Source organism: Eubalaena glacialis, chromosome 4, assembly GCF_028564815.1.
Source record: "Eubalaena glacialis isolate mEubGla1 chromosome 4, mEubGla1.1.hap2.+ XY, whole genome shotgun sequence".
Taxonomy (NCBI): Eukaryota; Metazoa; Chordata; class Mammalia; order Artiodactyla; family Balaenidae; genus Eubalaena; species Eubalaena glacialis.
Window position 1 is genome coordinate 34026696 of NC_083719.1, and position 17267 is coordinate 34043962.

General features: G+C 37.7%; 1 protein-coding gene across 2 annotated transcripts in view; it reads left to right on the forward strand.

Moving 5' to 3' along the window:
* Positions 1 to 4514: 4514 nt before the first annotated feature.
* The window catches only part of C7 (complement C7), a 52099-nt gene continuing 39346 nt past the window's right edge, over positions 4515 to 17267 (forward strand). Inside the window, exons 1-5 of one of the 2 annotated variants that reach the window (XM_061189221.1) lie at positions 4515 to 4677; positions 10102 to 10157; positions 11955 to 12030; positions 14985 to 15126; positions 17007 to 17154. In XM_061189221.1, coding sequence (XP_061045204.1) covers positions 4672 to 4677; positions 10102 to 10157; positions 11955 to 12030; positions 14985 to 15126; positions 17007 to 17154 — 428 coding nt within the window. In that variant the 5' untranslated portion in view covers positions 4515 to 4671. The remainder of the gene's footprint in view (positions 4678 to 10101; positions 10158 to 11954; positions 12031 to 14984; positions 15127 to 17006; positions 17155 to 17267) is intronic. The other variant, XM_061189220.1, reaches the window with a different exon arrangement.

Genomic DNA, 17267 nt, shown 5'->3' on the forward strand with positions numbered 1-17267 from the left:
TTATGAAGAACTTGATGCCAGCAGAGGATACTCATCTAGTGACCTCACTCTAAATTAATGCACAAATCACAGTATTTAGGGGTAATGATAAAGCATTAACAATAATTATTTTGCTGAAATCTTCCTTTAGCTAAGTCATTGCCTAGCAGCCATTTTTCTTTCTCAAACTATTCACACAGTGACAATTTAATGGAAAAAGAGATACCATCTGGAGTACTTACTAGCTTAACAAGCCCTTGACTGGGAGCCTAAGAAGATTCCATGTTTCTCATTCCCTCTGAGTGGTTTAACTCCAGAGCGTAATGCTATTGTTTAACTCAAGGGACTGGAGCATACTTGCCACTAGGGGGTGCTGTTGCTTCTTTACTCCAACCTCTGGCGGTTTCAATTCTGACCTTATCAGTCTTAACAGAAAAAAGGAGGATTTATCCTTCCCCAGTGTGTTCCTCGTATGTCCCCAGAGTAAGTGGAATCTGTTGGAACAATTCAGAACAAAACAAAATAACTAGTAAATGAAATAGGCTTGTTAAAATGTTTTCTAGTATCTCTCCGAGATGGACCAGAACAGCTTCTTGATATCATCAGTGGTCTAACAGTATCTTTAGGGTCTGGGGACAGTAACAGTTTTTGAAGTGCTACTTCAGGAAGTGGGGACTAGTGGGGAACAGGGAGTGTGTCTCTGCAGGAGAAGGGGAGAGGGCTGGGTCCTTGCAGACTCTTCCACAGTCTGGCAGAAATCTGCTTCCCCTTCTACTGATTCAGTGTTGGCTCAGACACAACTTGCCAAAGCCTGGCACATGTACCAGTTTTGGGGGTTGTTAAAATACAAGTTCTGGGACTTCCCTGGTGGCACAGTGGTTAAGAATCTGCCTGTCAATGCAGGGGATACAGGTTTGAGCCCTGGTCTGGGAAGAGCCTACATGCCACGGAGCAACTGACCCTGTGCGCCACTACTACTGAGCCTGCGCTCTAGAGCCCGTGAGCCACAACTACTGAGCCTACGTGCCACAACTACTGAGCCCACGTGTCACAATACTGAAACCCGTGCGCCTAGAGCCCATGCTCCGCAACAAGAGAAGCCACAGCAATGAGAAGCCCGTGCACCGCAAGGAAGAGTAGCCCCCGCTCGCCGTAACTAGAGAAAGCCTGCGCGCAGCAACAAAGACCCAAGGCAGCCAAAAATAAAAAATTAATTAAAAAAAAAAAAAAGAAAGAAAAAGAAAAAAAAATACAAGCTCTGTGGTCACATGAATTTGGGAAATTCTGGTTTGAAAAAGTTTAAAAAAGTTTTACTTGCTGTAGAACTTTCAGAACATTTAATTGACATTACCCTGTGCATTGCGCTTTGTGAATCTAAGGCTGGGCATTTGCTAGGGGTAGATACTCTAACAGTGGTTCTCAGTGGAGGGTGGTGATTTTGCCTCCAGGGGACATTTGACATTGTCTGGAGACATTTTTGATTGTCCTGACTGGGGAAGGGTGTTATAGCCATCGAATAGGTAGACACCAGTGATGCTGCTGACCGTCTTCCAACGCACAGAACAGCTCCCTGCACCCCCCGCCCCCACTCCACCAACAAAAACTGATCAAGCCCAAAAGGTCAGCAATTCAGAGATTGAGAAACCCTGCTCTATAACATACACAGCTTGTTACACTCATTCAACCACGAAATTAATTATTTCTTCTTGAATTGTCTTGTAGGACTAGAGTGGAAAATCTGTGGGGAAACTTTGCCTTCAGTTTATCCACAATGTTTTAATTGCTGCGTGGTGTGGTCTTCCCTTAATACTTCTCTTTGACCTCCATGTGGCACTTGTCTTTGTTGACTGGCCTTTCCTTGAAATTCCCCTCAATTGGCTTGACGATTAATTGTTTTGGTTTTCCTTCTTCTGTAAACTCTCTCCCTCATGCCAAGATATTTTGTCCCAAAGAGATCTACGTTTCCAGTTATGTGTTGGATATTTTCTTCAAAATAAAAATGTCCCTTTTCTAAAACTACCTCTTTCTCATCAATTTCCTATTTCCCTCCTTCATTAATTTGTTCTTAAATTCTTCCAATTTTCTCAGTCAATCTGATATGTGATTATGTTTAATCACTAAGTCTGGTGAATCCTCTGGTCCTTCGTCTTTCTTTTCTCAAATGAGGCCTTGATTGCCCCTTGTCTGATTACTGAAATAAATTCCAAATCACACTTCCTGTTTCCTCTCCTTATCCTTTCCATGTAGCCTGCACACTACCAGTGTTTAAATCATCCTAAAACACCACTTTGATTCTTTCCTTAAAACTTCCAGTGAGCGAGTTCCCATTGTCCTTTGAATAAAGTCTACACAACTTTTTCCGGCAGTCAAATTTCCCACAGTGTGGCTCCCATCTATATTTGAAACCTTTGTTCCAATGGCTCCTCCACTGAAATTCCAGAAAGAAAAAACACTGTTCATATGAGAGCAAAGCTGTGGAGAGGGGCAAGTGCAAAGCACTTCGTGAAAGGAAGTTTTTGTAAACTTTTTAGATTTAATTTCTAGCATACAATCTCTGGAAGCCAAACAATGCAAGTTCTAAATTATCGCAGATACATCTGTATGTGTGTGACTCATCCTCTAGACTAAGGAAACTCTATAAATGGGCTACTATGATCTTTATAGCATGTAAACAATGAAAATAAAGAAGGATGTTGCTCAAGCCTCCCATCTGTCAAAGCCCCTAGCCTATCATATTATGCAAACTTTGTAAATATTTGTTGAATTTAGAATGAACAAATTAATGAGTGTATGCATGAATGAATGGAAAAACTACTGTGGCAGGTGCTGGTGGTGTCCTGCCTATATCTTGCAAATACTGAAAATACCAGCAACTTTCTACTGGAAGTCTTTTTTTTCTTTCTTTCCTGGCTACAGATGTGTTCTCAACCTACCTCCAGTTCAAGCTGGAAGTGTCAGAGAGTTGATGAGTCCAGAAGCCACCCTTAACCAATGATAAACAGGGTGCTGGTAAATATAACCTTACCCCCTCGTTGGAATAACTCTGTGACGTGCTCTTCAATGTCTCCCAGATTTCCTCATTGGGACTGAGCTATAATTGCCTCAGTATCTTGCTTGTTAAAGTACCTTTTATTGACTTCCTTTCCTTCCCAGTCTCACTTTCTTATCCCTCAGCAGTGCTTTCTAGGATCACTTCACTTCACAAAACAACCCCCAAAACACAAGAAACCCCCAAACCAAAAAAACAAACAAAAAAAACCCCACTTGCAATTGAATTCTTGTCTCAGATCTGCTTCCGGGGGAACCCAAACTAAGACAGCCACTGAATGTGGAATTGTACATTGAGTGCTTAAGGAGAGTCCATGACATCTGGAATTCATGCAACTGGAGTCGAATTAAAAAAAAGAACTCTTTCAGGAATCAGACGTCATCTTCTCTGTGGCAAAATTTATTCCCACACAAAGCACTAACAGTTTGAACAAAAGATGTGGAAGTTTTGCCTCTGGAAGACCACCATTAATTTATAAATGGAGGGTGGGGGTCTTTCTTTATTATTCAAATTTTTTGGATATAAAAAATATTAAAACTGGAAAATATTCACGAATGGAATGTTTAGTTATAAAATTACTCTCAGTTCAAATTTCCTTTCCTACTTCACACTTATGTCACTCCTACCCATAATGCCCTAACAGCAAGTTTCAGAATATTTGGCCAAACCATGCAAATAAAACTGTAGCTCACAAAAAACCAAAACCAAAACCAAAAAAAACCCCAAAAAACTGTAGCTCAATTTTAATAGAAAATCTGAAATCTTGCAAAAATGCAGCCTTTCGTGAAATCTATGAAAATGATGTTGGAGAAGTCCTAGAATCAATGCAAAGCCATGGAAAGTGAGGATCTGACAGAATAAGACAAGGCAACTGAAGAAGAGAACATAGACATGGTTGATGACTGTGACAAGAAATTTCCAACAGAGTGATCTGAATATCATAGGATTAAGGGCTGTTCTTGGGGAAATTAGTGATGCCTTTAAATATGTTTGCAAAAAAGGATGCTCTTTTTGATCATTCTTTGAAAGTCAAGCATGAAGGGATGTGCATTATATTGTGTTAGGATATATATATTTTGGGGGGATTCCACTCCAGAATGTTCCATTTACATTTTGAGTGACAGAATTGCATTTAAATTTTTTCTTCCACAAAGTGTTTAATCTCAAAGTCTGTTGTATAACACCCTTTTAGAGAATCATGAAAACATCTGCTTAGCGTGGTAGATTGAAACAGGAAGGAGGCTTATCCCTTGCCTTACACAGAGTCTCCTTTGGTTGAAAATCACTTAAACACTGAAGTGAGAAAATTTGCTGCTTTTCTTGATTTACAGATGTTTTCTCAGAACTACACTTCCAAACAGTCCCAGCTGACTGTAGCTAAGGCCTGGGTAAATTGATAAGATGCATCTGGTTTCAAGACACAGACTAAGTACAGGGCAGGCTCTCTGTGTCCCCAGAGAACCTGGTTGGGGTCACAGCTAAGTCTTGGAACCACTTGCTCTATATATGAGTGCCAAGTGAATCCCCAGCAGGGAGAGACAGGCGGGGAGTAGACTGCTGGGCTCTTCCTCCTGTTGAAAATTCACTGGGCACTGGAGGAGGAAATTTTCCTTCTGTCTCCTGCCCTGAATGTTTTCCCAAACATGAAGGTAAGATAACTTCATTATTTTTGTGAACGAAGCTAACTCAAAAGGGAGTAAGGCTTAACTTAAATAACTCAAAAAAACCCAAAAAAACAAAAAAAATGAGAATACACGGGAAAATAGGAAAGAGAAATCTCCGAGGGTGACTTTAAAAAAATCCTTAATTAAATATAGTTAACAATTCAGCCAAAGTGAATTTGTTTTTCTTTTCTTGCAGTTAATGTATTGGTTTAGAGGTCTGGGAATCAGAGATTGGAGACAATGTTTATGAAAGTCCCAAGAAAGCCATTAAGAAATAAAATACAATAATACAATTGTTATTCCTTAGGGAAAAATGCTCTCCCATGGATTTCGTTTGTTTGATTTGGAGTCGCGCAATGAACCCCCTTGATCTGACTTATCTAAGAGCTTTATAGAAAAGTGAATTTGGAGACTTGCAACTTTAGAGTTTGGAATCTGGATGAGAAGATAAGGCTTGTGAGAGTAGAAGATACAGATAAATGGAATGAAACTAAAGGTTTACCAAAAACACATTTTGGTCTAATGGAAAATGGCCAAATGTTAAGGAAAAAAAAATGCAGGACTGAAGACAGAAATCACTATCATAGACTAGAATTCTGGGATGCAAAAATAAGTTGAACCTGCTGTTACAATTTTATTATTGCAGAGGTTTGTATTTAAACTTAAAAAATTTTACATTATAATGCTGGAACAATAATTTCTCAGCCCTGTCAGCTGCTAGATTGCTTTTGTCATCACTATGCCACCGATTTGCAATACTGAATCTACGCTCACTTTCCAGGGGCTTTGGAGGTGGAGTGAGAGGTGGGTCTTGAGTAACTCATGGGTGAAATTACATTTAATTAAGTTATTGAAAATTACACACAAATCATAAAGTTAATTTGTTTAATGTTATGATGCTAGAACGTCAAGTAACCATACAAAGTTAGAATTATGATATAATCTAATCTCTATCACTCTGTCTTGTATTTTTACTTAAAAATTTAAAATGTTTGTTAGCTCAAAAAGAATAGGATGCATTTCCTAGAGTCATCTAACTAGCATACTTTCTCCTAATATTTGTATTAACCATCAATCAATTTCCTTACTTATTTTATGATGAGACAACTTAATAATTGTTTTGTGCTTAAAGATGGATCATTGATTATTATGACATTTTTCTGCTGGGGTAACATATTTACTTTTATCTTTCAGTTGGTTGATAAAATATCAACAAATAAAGAAATGATTTCTTTGTGAGTTGCATGCAGAGTTCTCACCTATATTTGAAAGTAGGGATTCATATTTTTACAGTAAATCTGAAAGGTATGCTTTTGTGATACATTTCGGAGAAGGTAAACTTAGGCTATGAAGACACCACTAGAGATGGTTTTCAGGTCTGGCCTTTTAAGAGGGAGTATTCTTTTTTCTACCCCACGCCCCCCCCCCGCCATTCATGTGAACTAAGTTCAGAGAGGTCGTCCCAGAATCCTTTTCATTCTCTTTGTATCCCTTGGATAGGAAATAATTGGGTCTGAAGTGTTTCAGGGCTTTAGAGCAAAAAGTGTTTCCCTCTGAGCTGGCTGTGGTCCAGACCTTCACTTTCTCTTCCGTGGACTGAGATGAACCTGGGGTTTGTAAACCTAAAGCATGATTCACATGGTGCTGGGGTGTGGTCAGGCACAGTGATGTCTCAGATGAGGGCTTTTCTGCTTCCTCGCCACACCCAGAGCTGATCTGATGTTATCAGCTGTCTTCTGTCAATTATACTGTGATGGTGTTTGTGCCTTTAAAAAAATGTCTTTTTCCAGATTATAATACTACCATCTTGGCAAAAATAAGTTCAAAGAGAAGATAATATCGATTATTTCTCCACTCAGAGATAACCACTATTAATGTTTTAATCTATTTCTTTTCAGACTTTTATATGAACATGTACAAAATATATTTTATGAAATTGCTATCAATCTGGATCTGAATCTTTTTACTCACTATATCATAAGCATGTTCTCCTGTCATTGTTCAATCTATAACGTGCTTCTAATGGCTACAAAGTACTCAAATCATATTATTGTGCCCTTTTGCATTTCTTTATCGTTAGAAGTGTTGCAAATTGATGTCTATTTCTGATAAAGATGTAAGTAAATTGATTTTAAAATCTACCTTCTTCTTCATCTGTTTCGTGCCCTATGTTCTAAATTTATTGATCAAGATATTAATTAGGGCATGTTAAGAAATTAGATTTCATTTTTCCATACTTTTTTCTCTTGGAATTTGGATATTTGGAACCCAGTGTATGCTACAGAAATTAATATTTTATTTTTTACCTCAAATGGGCTCATGATTCAACAGACAAATGTAAAGGACCAGATGTGGAGAAATTAGAAGCATAGAGACAATGGTTGTAGCTGGAACACTTTAGAGGAAGAAGGTAGAACTAATGCTCATTCAGTCATAAGAAAGAAGAGAAGAGAATTCTGGGAAATATAGTCCCAGCTTAGCTACATTACACACTGCAAAGATACGATATCTTTTCAACAAAGCAATTCTTTTATAGAGTTAACTCAGTTGTATGTCTATGTCTGTCATTACTTTGTTTATTAATTTGTAATTGTTCTCTCTTGTCCATTTGATGAGAAACTCTTTCCAAAGGCAAGGAATGATAACTGCTTCATTTTCAGGTACCCAGCTAGCAAATTTTCAAGACATTCTTTTGGTTAAGAGATTCAGCTTGTATAACTCATGAACTTGTGATAAGCAGATCTTCATGGGTTATAATATGTATACAAGGAGGATGGTGGTAAAGTTATCTTTTCTGATGAAAAAGTATATTCCTTAAAACTTCGTTGACATTTAAAAAAATATGTAATAGAATGTTAAAATGGATTTTTTCATGATGCCTGTTTTGCCTGAGAGTCAAGGGCAAATAATAATAGGTGCTCAGTACCCTCACATTTTAAAGTGAGATATTGTACATTCAATGCAGTATTATTGCAATACCAAAAGAGTAGCCCTAAATTTGTTTGGTGACCCTTTGGCCATCTCCATCCTCAAAAGTATGCAATATTGTGTCCCTTGGAGCATGAGAGTGTATAGGGAATGATACCCTACTCATGTTTGAGAAAATCTAAAGGCATAGGCTGGTTCACTGCCCTGTGGTTAACAAGTAAGTCAACACAGCAGTATTGGTTACATCCTGACATCCAGAGTTTGACAGGACAAGGATGTGTGCAGGTATCCCATGGACCAGATGTGGACCTTTAGAAAGGGGCCAGACTTGGGTTGTCAGGGACTCTGCCTGGGAGATGCCTGCAGGATGAAGCAACCCCAGCAGACAGCATCAGGAAGCAGGCACTGGTGAGACTCAAGAGAGCTGAACAAAGAGACGAATCATTTGTGCCAGAGAACAGTGGTTGTAGATTCCCAAAGGAGGGATATCCAAACAATGACAAAAACACCATGAGAGATAAAGAATTGGCATTCAAACATCTAACACACCCTGATTTACCATCACTAGACTCCAGCTGCATCAGGCAAGCAAGATCCTTTTGGCTCTTACCCCTCTCACCCCTGCTGCTGTGACTCTGAAGAAGACAGGCATCTTGGGAAGGTGGGGAAGAGAAGAAGGAGACTAAAGCAGAGGAATTTCGAAGTGGACCCCACCCCTCCCGCAGGACCTGGGAGTAGGATAAACATTTAAAATTGGATGATACATTGCAATTTGACTGTTAGATTGTTCCAGAACGCCTGGGAGTGACTAATAAAGCTATGAGATAGGCTGGCCCAAGGGCAGGAAAAATTAGTTGACATAGTACAAAAAAAGACATATTGTTGAAAAGAAACAACCCACTGCAGTTTATAATTAACAAAAAACAAAAAACAATGTTTAAAAGATGTTGCTTTCCATTATGTGCTTCACGTGTTTGTTGAAAAATCAGAAAAGTATCCATAGCCTCTCCCACCATTGTTCACATTTCCAGGGTGCCCACAGCTGTTGGCACCTCTCTGCCCTTTTGGTTATGTTAATCAGATTATAGGCTAAAAAATCTGTAAGGCTGTAAAAGGCAGAAGAAGGCAACTAGGATTTTACAACTGAAAAAAAGATACCTAATAAGAGGATGGGTGATCTAGGAAGGTGAGTAGAAGGGTCTGGAAAAAATGTTGGGAAGCCATTCCACAGCTACCCTGAGAGAAAAGAGGTTTGGGGAGATCAAGAGAAGAGAAAGAACATTGGCCTGGTAAAATGTGAGGTAAGATGATTTAAGGACTTCTTTTACTGGGTTATGAACTGAATGTGTTTGATATTCTTAAAGAGTCTCCAGTACAGATTTGAATTGTATTTCCTTTCACCTTCAGTTGTCAAAGTAGGAAAATACATAGAAATGAAAATAAAATAATAAAAGTCACCTATGATTTCACAACCAGAAATGAACTATTCTCCTTTGTTATGTTTCTTTCTAGATTTGTTTTCAATACACATTTGATTTTCAAACAAAATGTAATCACATTTCACATACAATTTCATAACCTGTCAGATGCTCAATATTTAGGCTGCTGCTATCACATGAATGTAATTATAAAAGGCCTCTGTGGTGTTTTAAAGGCTGAAGGAACCACGCGCAGAACTAAGGATTGTGATGAGCATCACGGCACCTCTGGCTAGGAATGTACCTCCACTTTTGATTTTTCCATTTAGGAAGCTATTTCTCTTTTAGCTTCTCAGCCCTTGGAACTGTTCTTCTTTCCAGGCTTTCTCTTCTCTGGTGTCCTCATGGGTACCAACGTTAGAGAGGAGAGTGGAGTAAGGAATTAAAAGATGATGGGACCCTAAAGAAATGTTTGTGAACATTTAACTCTAGGGAGTCTTTTCAATTTATTTGTCAATGACATCACCTAGCCCCTAGTTGTCTTTCCAGAAATGAATAGTGGGAGGTGAACTCAAGAGAAATGTATTAGAGACTTCCCTGGTGGCGCAGTAGTTGAAAATCTGCCTGCCGATGCAGGGGACACGGGTTCGAGCCCTGATCCGGGAAGATCCCACATGCCACGGAGCAACTAAGCCCGTGCGCCACAACTACTGAAGCCCGCGTGCCTAGAGCCCGCACTCCGCAGCAAGAGAAGTCACCGCAATGAGAAGCCCGCGCACCGCAACGAAGAGTAGCCCCTGCTCTCCACAACTAGAGAAAGCCCATGCGCAGCAACAAAAGACCCAATGCGGCCAAAAAAACTTAAAAAAAGAGAATTGCATTAAATTTTTATTTAAAATGAAAACTTAAAAGTCAAGGAGAATCATCGAGGTTTCTCCATGGTTCTTTCACTCTTTCTATTTCCAACTCACAAATCTTGACTTGTACAAATGTATTCACTTTTGACTCATTAAAGCAATGCTAACTAAAATATTGCTTTATTGTTTTTTTTTCCCCCTCCTAGGCAATAAGTTTATTCTTCTTGGTGGGATTTATAGGAGAGTTCCAAGTTTTTTCAAGGTGAGAATTTTTTGGATTGTGTGTGGAAATCATTAACAATTATTTCTTTTATTTTAAGGAAATTCTTAAGTATGGTCTGATTTTTACATTGCAGCCTGAGCATGTTTAACCCTTCAACACTTTTTTTCTTTCCCTTTTTTAGAAAAGGCAATTATAGAGAAAGTGTGTTTTATTCTTATTCTTATTTTACTTTATTTTATTTCCTGTAAGGAAGAAACCTGAAGACTATAAACACCTCAAGGTTTCCTGCTTCTCCCAGTATCATGGTTTTACCTGCAATTCAGGGAATGGCAGCTGACTTAAACATCTTAGAGCAGAATTTGATTTTTAAATGTAATCTTTGCAAAATAGTCTTTGGGATTTTAAAAGTTGAGAGTTTTTTTTAAGAAAATAGGTTTATCGGCTCTTGAGACCTGGAAAAAAGCCAGCGTCATTTACTCACGGCCTTGCTTTGCTTTCACTGTCTGATGGGAGAGGACCAGGTCGGTTTACCTCATCAAACTGTCAGAACATGTGTCTGGAGTTGTGCCAGTGACTGGGACACAGAGGAGCCAGACGGTACTGAGAGTAGAGGGAGTGATTGAGATCTTGAAAGAGTTGATTTCAATGCAGGTGTGATAAGGGCTCTGTGAGGGGACTGGACAGGGGGCACAGAGGAGGTGAGGCCAAGCGAGCTTCCCTTCCTAAGCCTCGGTGTTTGGGGAAGGCCTCTGCCTGTCTCTGGGAGACAAAATAGACACATAGCATTAAGTTCAGATTGTTTAAAGGTCAAAAACACCAAGGCATTTGGATCACTGATGCCATATCAAGACTACAGGTTAGCAAGATTAGCCCCATAAAGGCACCTGAGCCCCAAACGGGACTCCTTATCTGCAGCACCTGGCAGTGCTATGCTTAACTAAGCAGGAATCACCTTGACCTGAGATGTCTCCCGGATTAGGAATGTACTCAAAGTCCAGAAATCAGGAGTCCTGGTTCCTCTACCCCTTGTGAAGTGTGGTTTTAGGTAAGGCTTCCTTAATCTCTTTGGACTAAGCAACATGACCTCTTGGACACAGCCAGAGTTAAGCATTGTAAGAGAGTCAACTTGCCATTTTCCACATGTATTTTATTTGGGTGGAATTCTTTGAGCTCAACTTGACCCTACTGTACTTGGGTGTGTGCTTGAGAAGTGACCTAAATAAACAGGGGGAGCACGTAAAACTAAATTCTCGTCCATTTAGCCTTTGCCAGATTTTGGTTTCCTACTTCTCATACGGTCGTTTTAGAGCTTGTTGTCTCTCAGTTAAATTTCTGTAGAGCTCTTCAATTCATCATCCAAAATCCCGTCAAAGGCCATAATACCTTCCTTCTATATGTTCTCACTTAGCCTCCCAACTTTGGACACTCTCTTATGTGTATTTCCACAATGCATTATACTGTACACATTTCTGTTAGGAAATCTATCTCATTAGCTATACTGTATAAAGGATCATGATTATATTATTGTGTTATGATTATTTGTTTACACATCTGTGTCTTCATCCTCCCCTCTACCAATTGTTAGTATCCTATCTCTTTTATGTTTATAGCTCTAGTGTCTAAATAGTGCCTGGTACATTCTAGATATTTCATAAATGATATTTAATAAATCTCTGAAAAAGTGAGTCCTTCCCACATATATTTTTATATATTTTGGGATCCTCTTGGTGACTCTTAGGAAAAAAATCGTGAAGCAATTTTTGACTATTGCCAATTTTTTGTCTTCTCTCCTACCTTTCTGTCGGCTTTATGATGGACAATTTGACACTATGACAGTGCCTCCTCGCCAGTCAATTGCCAGTGGGCTTCCTATGCCCCTTGGTCAGAATGCAATGGTTGTACCAAGACTCAGGTAGGACCATGTGAAAACTTTGTATTTACTATTTATATGTAGAAATAGCTTAGGTGTGGACACAATGGCATTAACTTTTGAATGTTGTTTTATTTTTTCAAAATGTAATTAGTAATTTTGAAGGGAAAAAGTATGACTTATTTCATACTTAATATTGTAATAAAAAATTTCTGCATTCTCATTTTTCTTGCAGGACTTTTCTAAATCTTACATTTGAGCCTAGAAATATACATAGGAGAGACGCTAAAAGCAACTCACTAACTCTTTCACTATCAGAGAAATAAGAATAGCGTGAAATGAAGTTAGTAGATAATTCAAAATTTCATATTTACTGAATTCAACTTTTCTTTTCATTTGAAACAAACACAAAAGAGTAGCAAAATAGCTGCTTCGTTTTACCTAACTAATAGTGAATGACCATGGAAAGTCAAACATTTTTAAAGTTTAATACAAAAGTAATATAAATAAAATACCAGACTTGGCTGGGAAATTATAGAGTACTTCTAAAAATGTCTGGTTTTTTCCTTATTATAAATTAATCATTGGAGAAAATGATTTATTGTTTTATAAATGAAATAAAATGGTTTATTTCTATATAATAAAGAAAACACTACTTATAATTCTACCATTTAGAAGAAACCAATATGTTAGCATTTTAGTATTTATTCTTTCAATTTCTTTTCTTTTCTTTTTTTTTCCATGTAAGCACAGATCTGATTTATTCTTTTTGAATAGCTACATGTCATTTTATTGTATGAATGTACATTTAAAAAATTTAATTAGAGTTCTATTTACTGGCATTTGGGTGTTTCCTCAATTTATTTTCTTTCTATGTGCTTATGATTTTTAAAATAGGATTATTTGATCATGATTTTGTATCCTATTTTAACTTAATATTATACTATCAGTATGAATTTTAACAGCTGAATTATGTTCCATTATATGTATATACCAATCTTATTTATCCACTTCCTATTTTTTGAGATTTAGGTTATTTATATATTTTGTTATTATGAGTAAAACTTTAGTGAACATTTTTGCACATAGATATGTCTTTTTTCTGATAATCATCTTAGGATAAATTTCAAAAATATAATGTTGGTTTCAAAGGTTCTGAACATTTGAATGGCTAAATTTTTTTTTTAATTGAGATACAATTGACATATAACATTATATTAGTTTCAGGTGTACAACATGATTTGATATTTGTAAAATATTTTAAAGGTGGTTCAGTTTAGATTAAAATGTGCATTTAAAATCATTTTAAAATTATTAAAATAACAGAACCATATTATAGAAGAAAACTTGTGTTTTGAAGCATCATCATTATCCTCATTTTCCAGCATTCATTTAGTATCTACATGAGGGGTATTTAAAAAACAAGTTACACAAGTAACTAGGATTTGGTTTCTGGCAAATATAATATCAGATGACAACTCTGATTACAGGCAAACAGGTACATGAATAACAAAACAAAAGTCAAACAAACACCAACTTCAGAAAACATTTTTATAATTTAAAAACAAGTTAAGAAAGAACATTAAATAGAGGTAGATAGAAGGTATTTTTCATATGAGTAATTTTTTTGAGTGAAGGTCATCATGCTTAGATTATAAAAACAGAATTTTCATCCAGAAGAAGACAAGTGAAAATGAAAAAGTGGTCATAAGATCAGAATTTGACAGGTGAGAATGAGACCCTGAGAGCAGACAGCCATCAAGGTCATCCTGGTGTCTATGGAGAAGGAAAACATTACTTATACGACAACGCAATCTATGCTTTGGAACTTCAGAAAAGCACGATGTTACTAAGCCACATTAAGAGGTGTCTTCATCAATTAAATACAGAAACTAAAAACTTACTAAGAAACTGTACTGAGTTCCATTCCTCACTCATACTCCTCTATGACTCCTCTGCTTAGACGCAATGAAAGCCCCAGGCTGTTGCAAACCTGCTCAGAGTTCAAATTACATATCTGTGACCCTTTGTCCCAATTTAGGATGAATGAGTAGATTCAACTTTGGTTTGTATATCTAGTCTTCCCTGTTGCTCAAGGTTTAAATTCTCTGGAATCTCAGATTTTGTCCATTTTTATTAACTGGTAAGAGTTGAGTATAGGAAGAGGCTTAAAAGATGCACCTTTGATTGCCTTTGGGGAGGAAAAGGATTTTGCAGATCTTTCTTTTTGTTTAAACATTAGATACATGTCTTCATATTGAGTAAATGAATTTTAGGATGAATTAATTTTCTCATTTTCCTTAGAGATTTCCTCAAAGTTTTTTCTACCCCCTCCTACCCCACCCCACCCTAAGATAGGCCTTTGACATCTTTCCCATTTCAGAGGTCAGTAATTTTGGTTGTCCAGTAAAGTATCACTGTAGATGTACCTTCACCTGTGGACCACTTAGGCTTCTGTTTTGTAAATTTGACTTCCATGTTAGCATATATGTCTCTCTGGATTGTTTTGCCTCACCTTGCCTTCCTGAAGAAGGCTTAAGGTTCAGCTCAAATTAATTACTACCACTTTTCTAAAGGTTTCCCTTACTCCTGTTCATCTTAACTTCCCTTCCCAATATGCTTACCCTTTCTCCAGCAAAATTCACTTCACCTTTTCTAATTAGCTCTTGGTACATCGCTTTGGCAAAAAATTAGTCATTCTGTGTTGTGATCTGGTCTATCCAGCATACTTTCTTAAAGATTCACTAATTTTTTTTTTTCATTCAACCCTAAGAGTAAATATATAACTGGGAGTGCTCCATAAATAATAACCCAAGTGTCACTGGACTCAAAGACAAGTGGGTTTCTGGGTGCATTGATTTTGTAGGCTTTACTTCTGTAGTACACCAGAACAATTTTACAAACATTATTTCTCCAATTGTATTAATTTATCCCAGATTTTATTTCTCAGATAAAGGAAACTGGAGATATTGAAAAGCTATTTGGTTTGTATTTAGACTCGCAGGCGGTCAATTGCTGTTTATGGGCAGTATGGCGGCCATCCCTGTGTTGGAAGTGCTTTTGAACCACAATCGTGTGAACCTACACGAGGATGTCCAACAGAAGAGGGATGTGGAGAACGTTTCAGGTGTTTTTCAGGTATTTGCTTCCCATAGGTTCGGCATGCAGAGTGTAAATTCAAATGCTATCTGTTTAATTTGCTCAGTATGTATTTGTTGAATTGTACTGCATTTATATTAGCCTATAAATTAATTTTCCCCCAAATCAGTTGGATTTTTATTGGCATATTAGTTGCACACTCAACTATCATTCTTTTAAATGCATGGGTGTCATCTGGTAATAAAGGTGGGGATACTCTTTGCTTCTTTGAAAAAGAAATATGGCTCTTGACAGACCCAAGCAGTTCTTGACATTGCATTTTTGGTGAAGATGTAGAATGAGTCTGGAATGAAGATTGAAATTGGGCAAAAACAATATTACTGCCCAAATTATTTTTATGTTTACAAGAAAAGCAACTCTAATTAGTTAATCAAGGAGCAATATGGGTCATCTCTATGCATGGGGGAATGAAACAGTTTTGGATTGAATAATATTTGACCTATTGTCTATGTTGCATTTGTGCAGAAAGTTTAATTCAACAACTTTTAGCAAACATTTATTATTCTTGTTATGTTCCAGATAAAGAAATGAGGGTTGTGGATGTAGAATGAAACACATAGCCTCTTCCCTCAAAATTCTTAAAGTTTTATGGGCAAAATAGTACATAAATATTTCCTGTGTTAGACGTGTTTTTCAACAATACCTGTCAAACTCCTATTGTACTTTCAAAACCCAAATCAGATGACGCCGCCTTAGGGAGACCTTCCCTAAACGCCCAACTGATAGAGCTATTTAACAGATCACTTTTCTGTGTTCTCTATGTGCATTGTATCATCTGTAATCTGAAATATTTGTTGCCCTGGATATCTTTTGGTAGACTGAACTCCTTGAAGGTGTGGATTATATTTCTTTTATTTTTGCATCTGGAATGTGTGGTACATAGTAGACTCTCAACAAATGTTTGCTGCATTGGATCAAGTGACAGCATAGTGGGATGTGCTATCAGGACAGTTTTGTGCCATGCATACTATAAGGGCACAGATGAAGGACATATGTTGTAGCTTGTGGGGCAAGGGTGGTTTCTGAGAGGAGGTAATGTGTGATTTGGTTTTTGAAGAACTGTAGGTGCAAAGTCAGTGGAGATGGCAAAAATGGTTGGTCTTTGATTTATGTAAATGATCCAGTATGACTAGGGCATAGGAAGCTAGTAAGAGAATGGTTGGATATAATGCTGAGGAGGGAGGCCAGGGCTAGATCATCTGGTACCCTCTAGTGCTTCCTCGTGCTTCTGGTACCCTGGGCTTATATCTATCACAACAATTACATTGCTGAATTGTAATGATCTAACTTCATACTCTTTCCTATTAGATTGTAAAGTATATGAAAACCCTGGTGAATACCCTTTTTATTCATATTTGTATCCCAACACCCAAGAGTGTCCTGAACAGAGAAGGTGCTAAAGAAATGTTGAATTGTAATCTTTTAATCCAGTTCCCATGCTCTCAAAACATATATATCTAAATCACCAAGAAAGACAGCACTTTGGCATCTTGGTCAGTGATTACAGAAGAGAAATGGAAAGTTGAAGGGCAGGAGGTCAATCTGTCTTCCCAATGATTGGCATTGTGTGATTTTGGAGAATTCAGACAAAGTGCTTGATGTTTATGGGTGAGAGCCTGGAATTTGAATTCAGGTTCTATTTTCAATCTTGTGTCCAGCCAAGGTCAGAATCAATTTGCATGTTGAAAAATGAAGACCGAAATAATCAGCAGTCCTTCCCTGGGCACTGAGGGTTTATCTCCAGCTCACATTAGAGTATCAGTGTTGTGTTGGGGGTCCAGGGTGAAATCTTTTGATCCCAGGTAACGTTTTCCTTTTCACCTCTTTTATTTTTGTATGGTGGCTTTTCTTGTGTTCAGGTCAGTGCATCAGCAGATCTTTGGTTTGCAATGGGGATTCTGACTGTGAAGAGGACGGTGCTGATGAAGACAGGTGTGAGGACTCAGAAAGCAGGCCTTCCTGTGACCTCCATAAACCTCCTCCCAACATAGAACTTACTGGACATGGGTAAGGTGTTGGGTGTCTTCCTGTACCCATCGATGGGTTGTAGTTTTTATTTTGTTGTGTTTTAGTTTGTGGTTTGGTAAGTCTAATAACAAATCACCTAATAGTCAAGACTT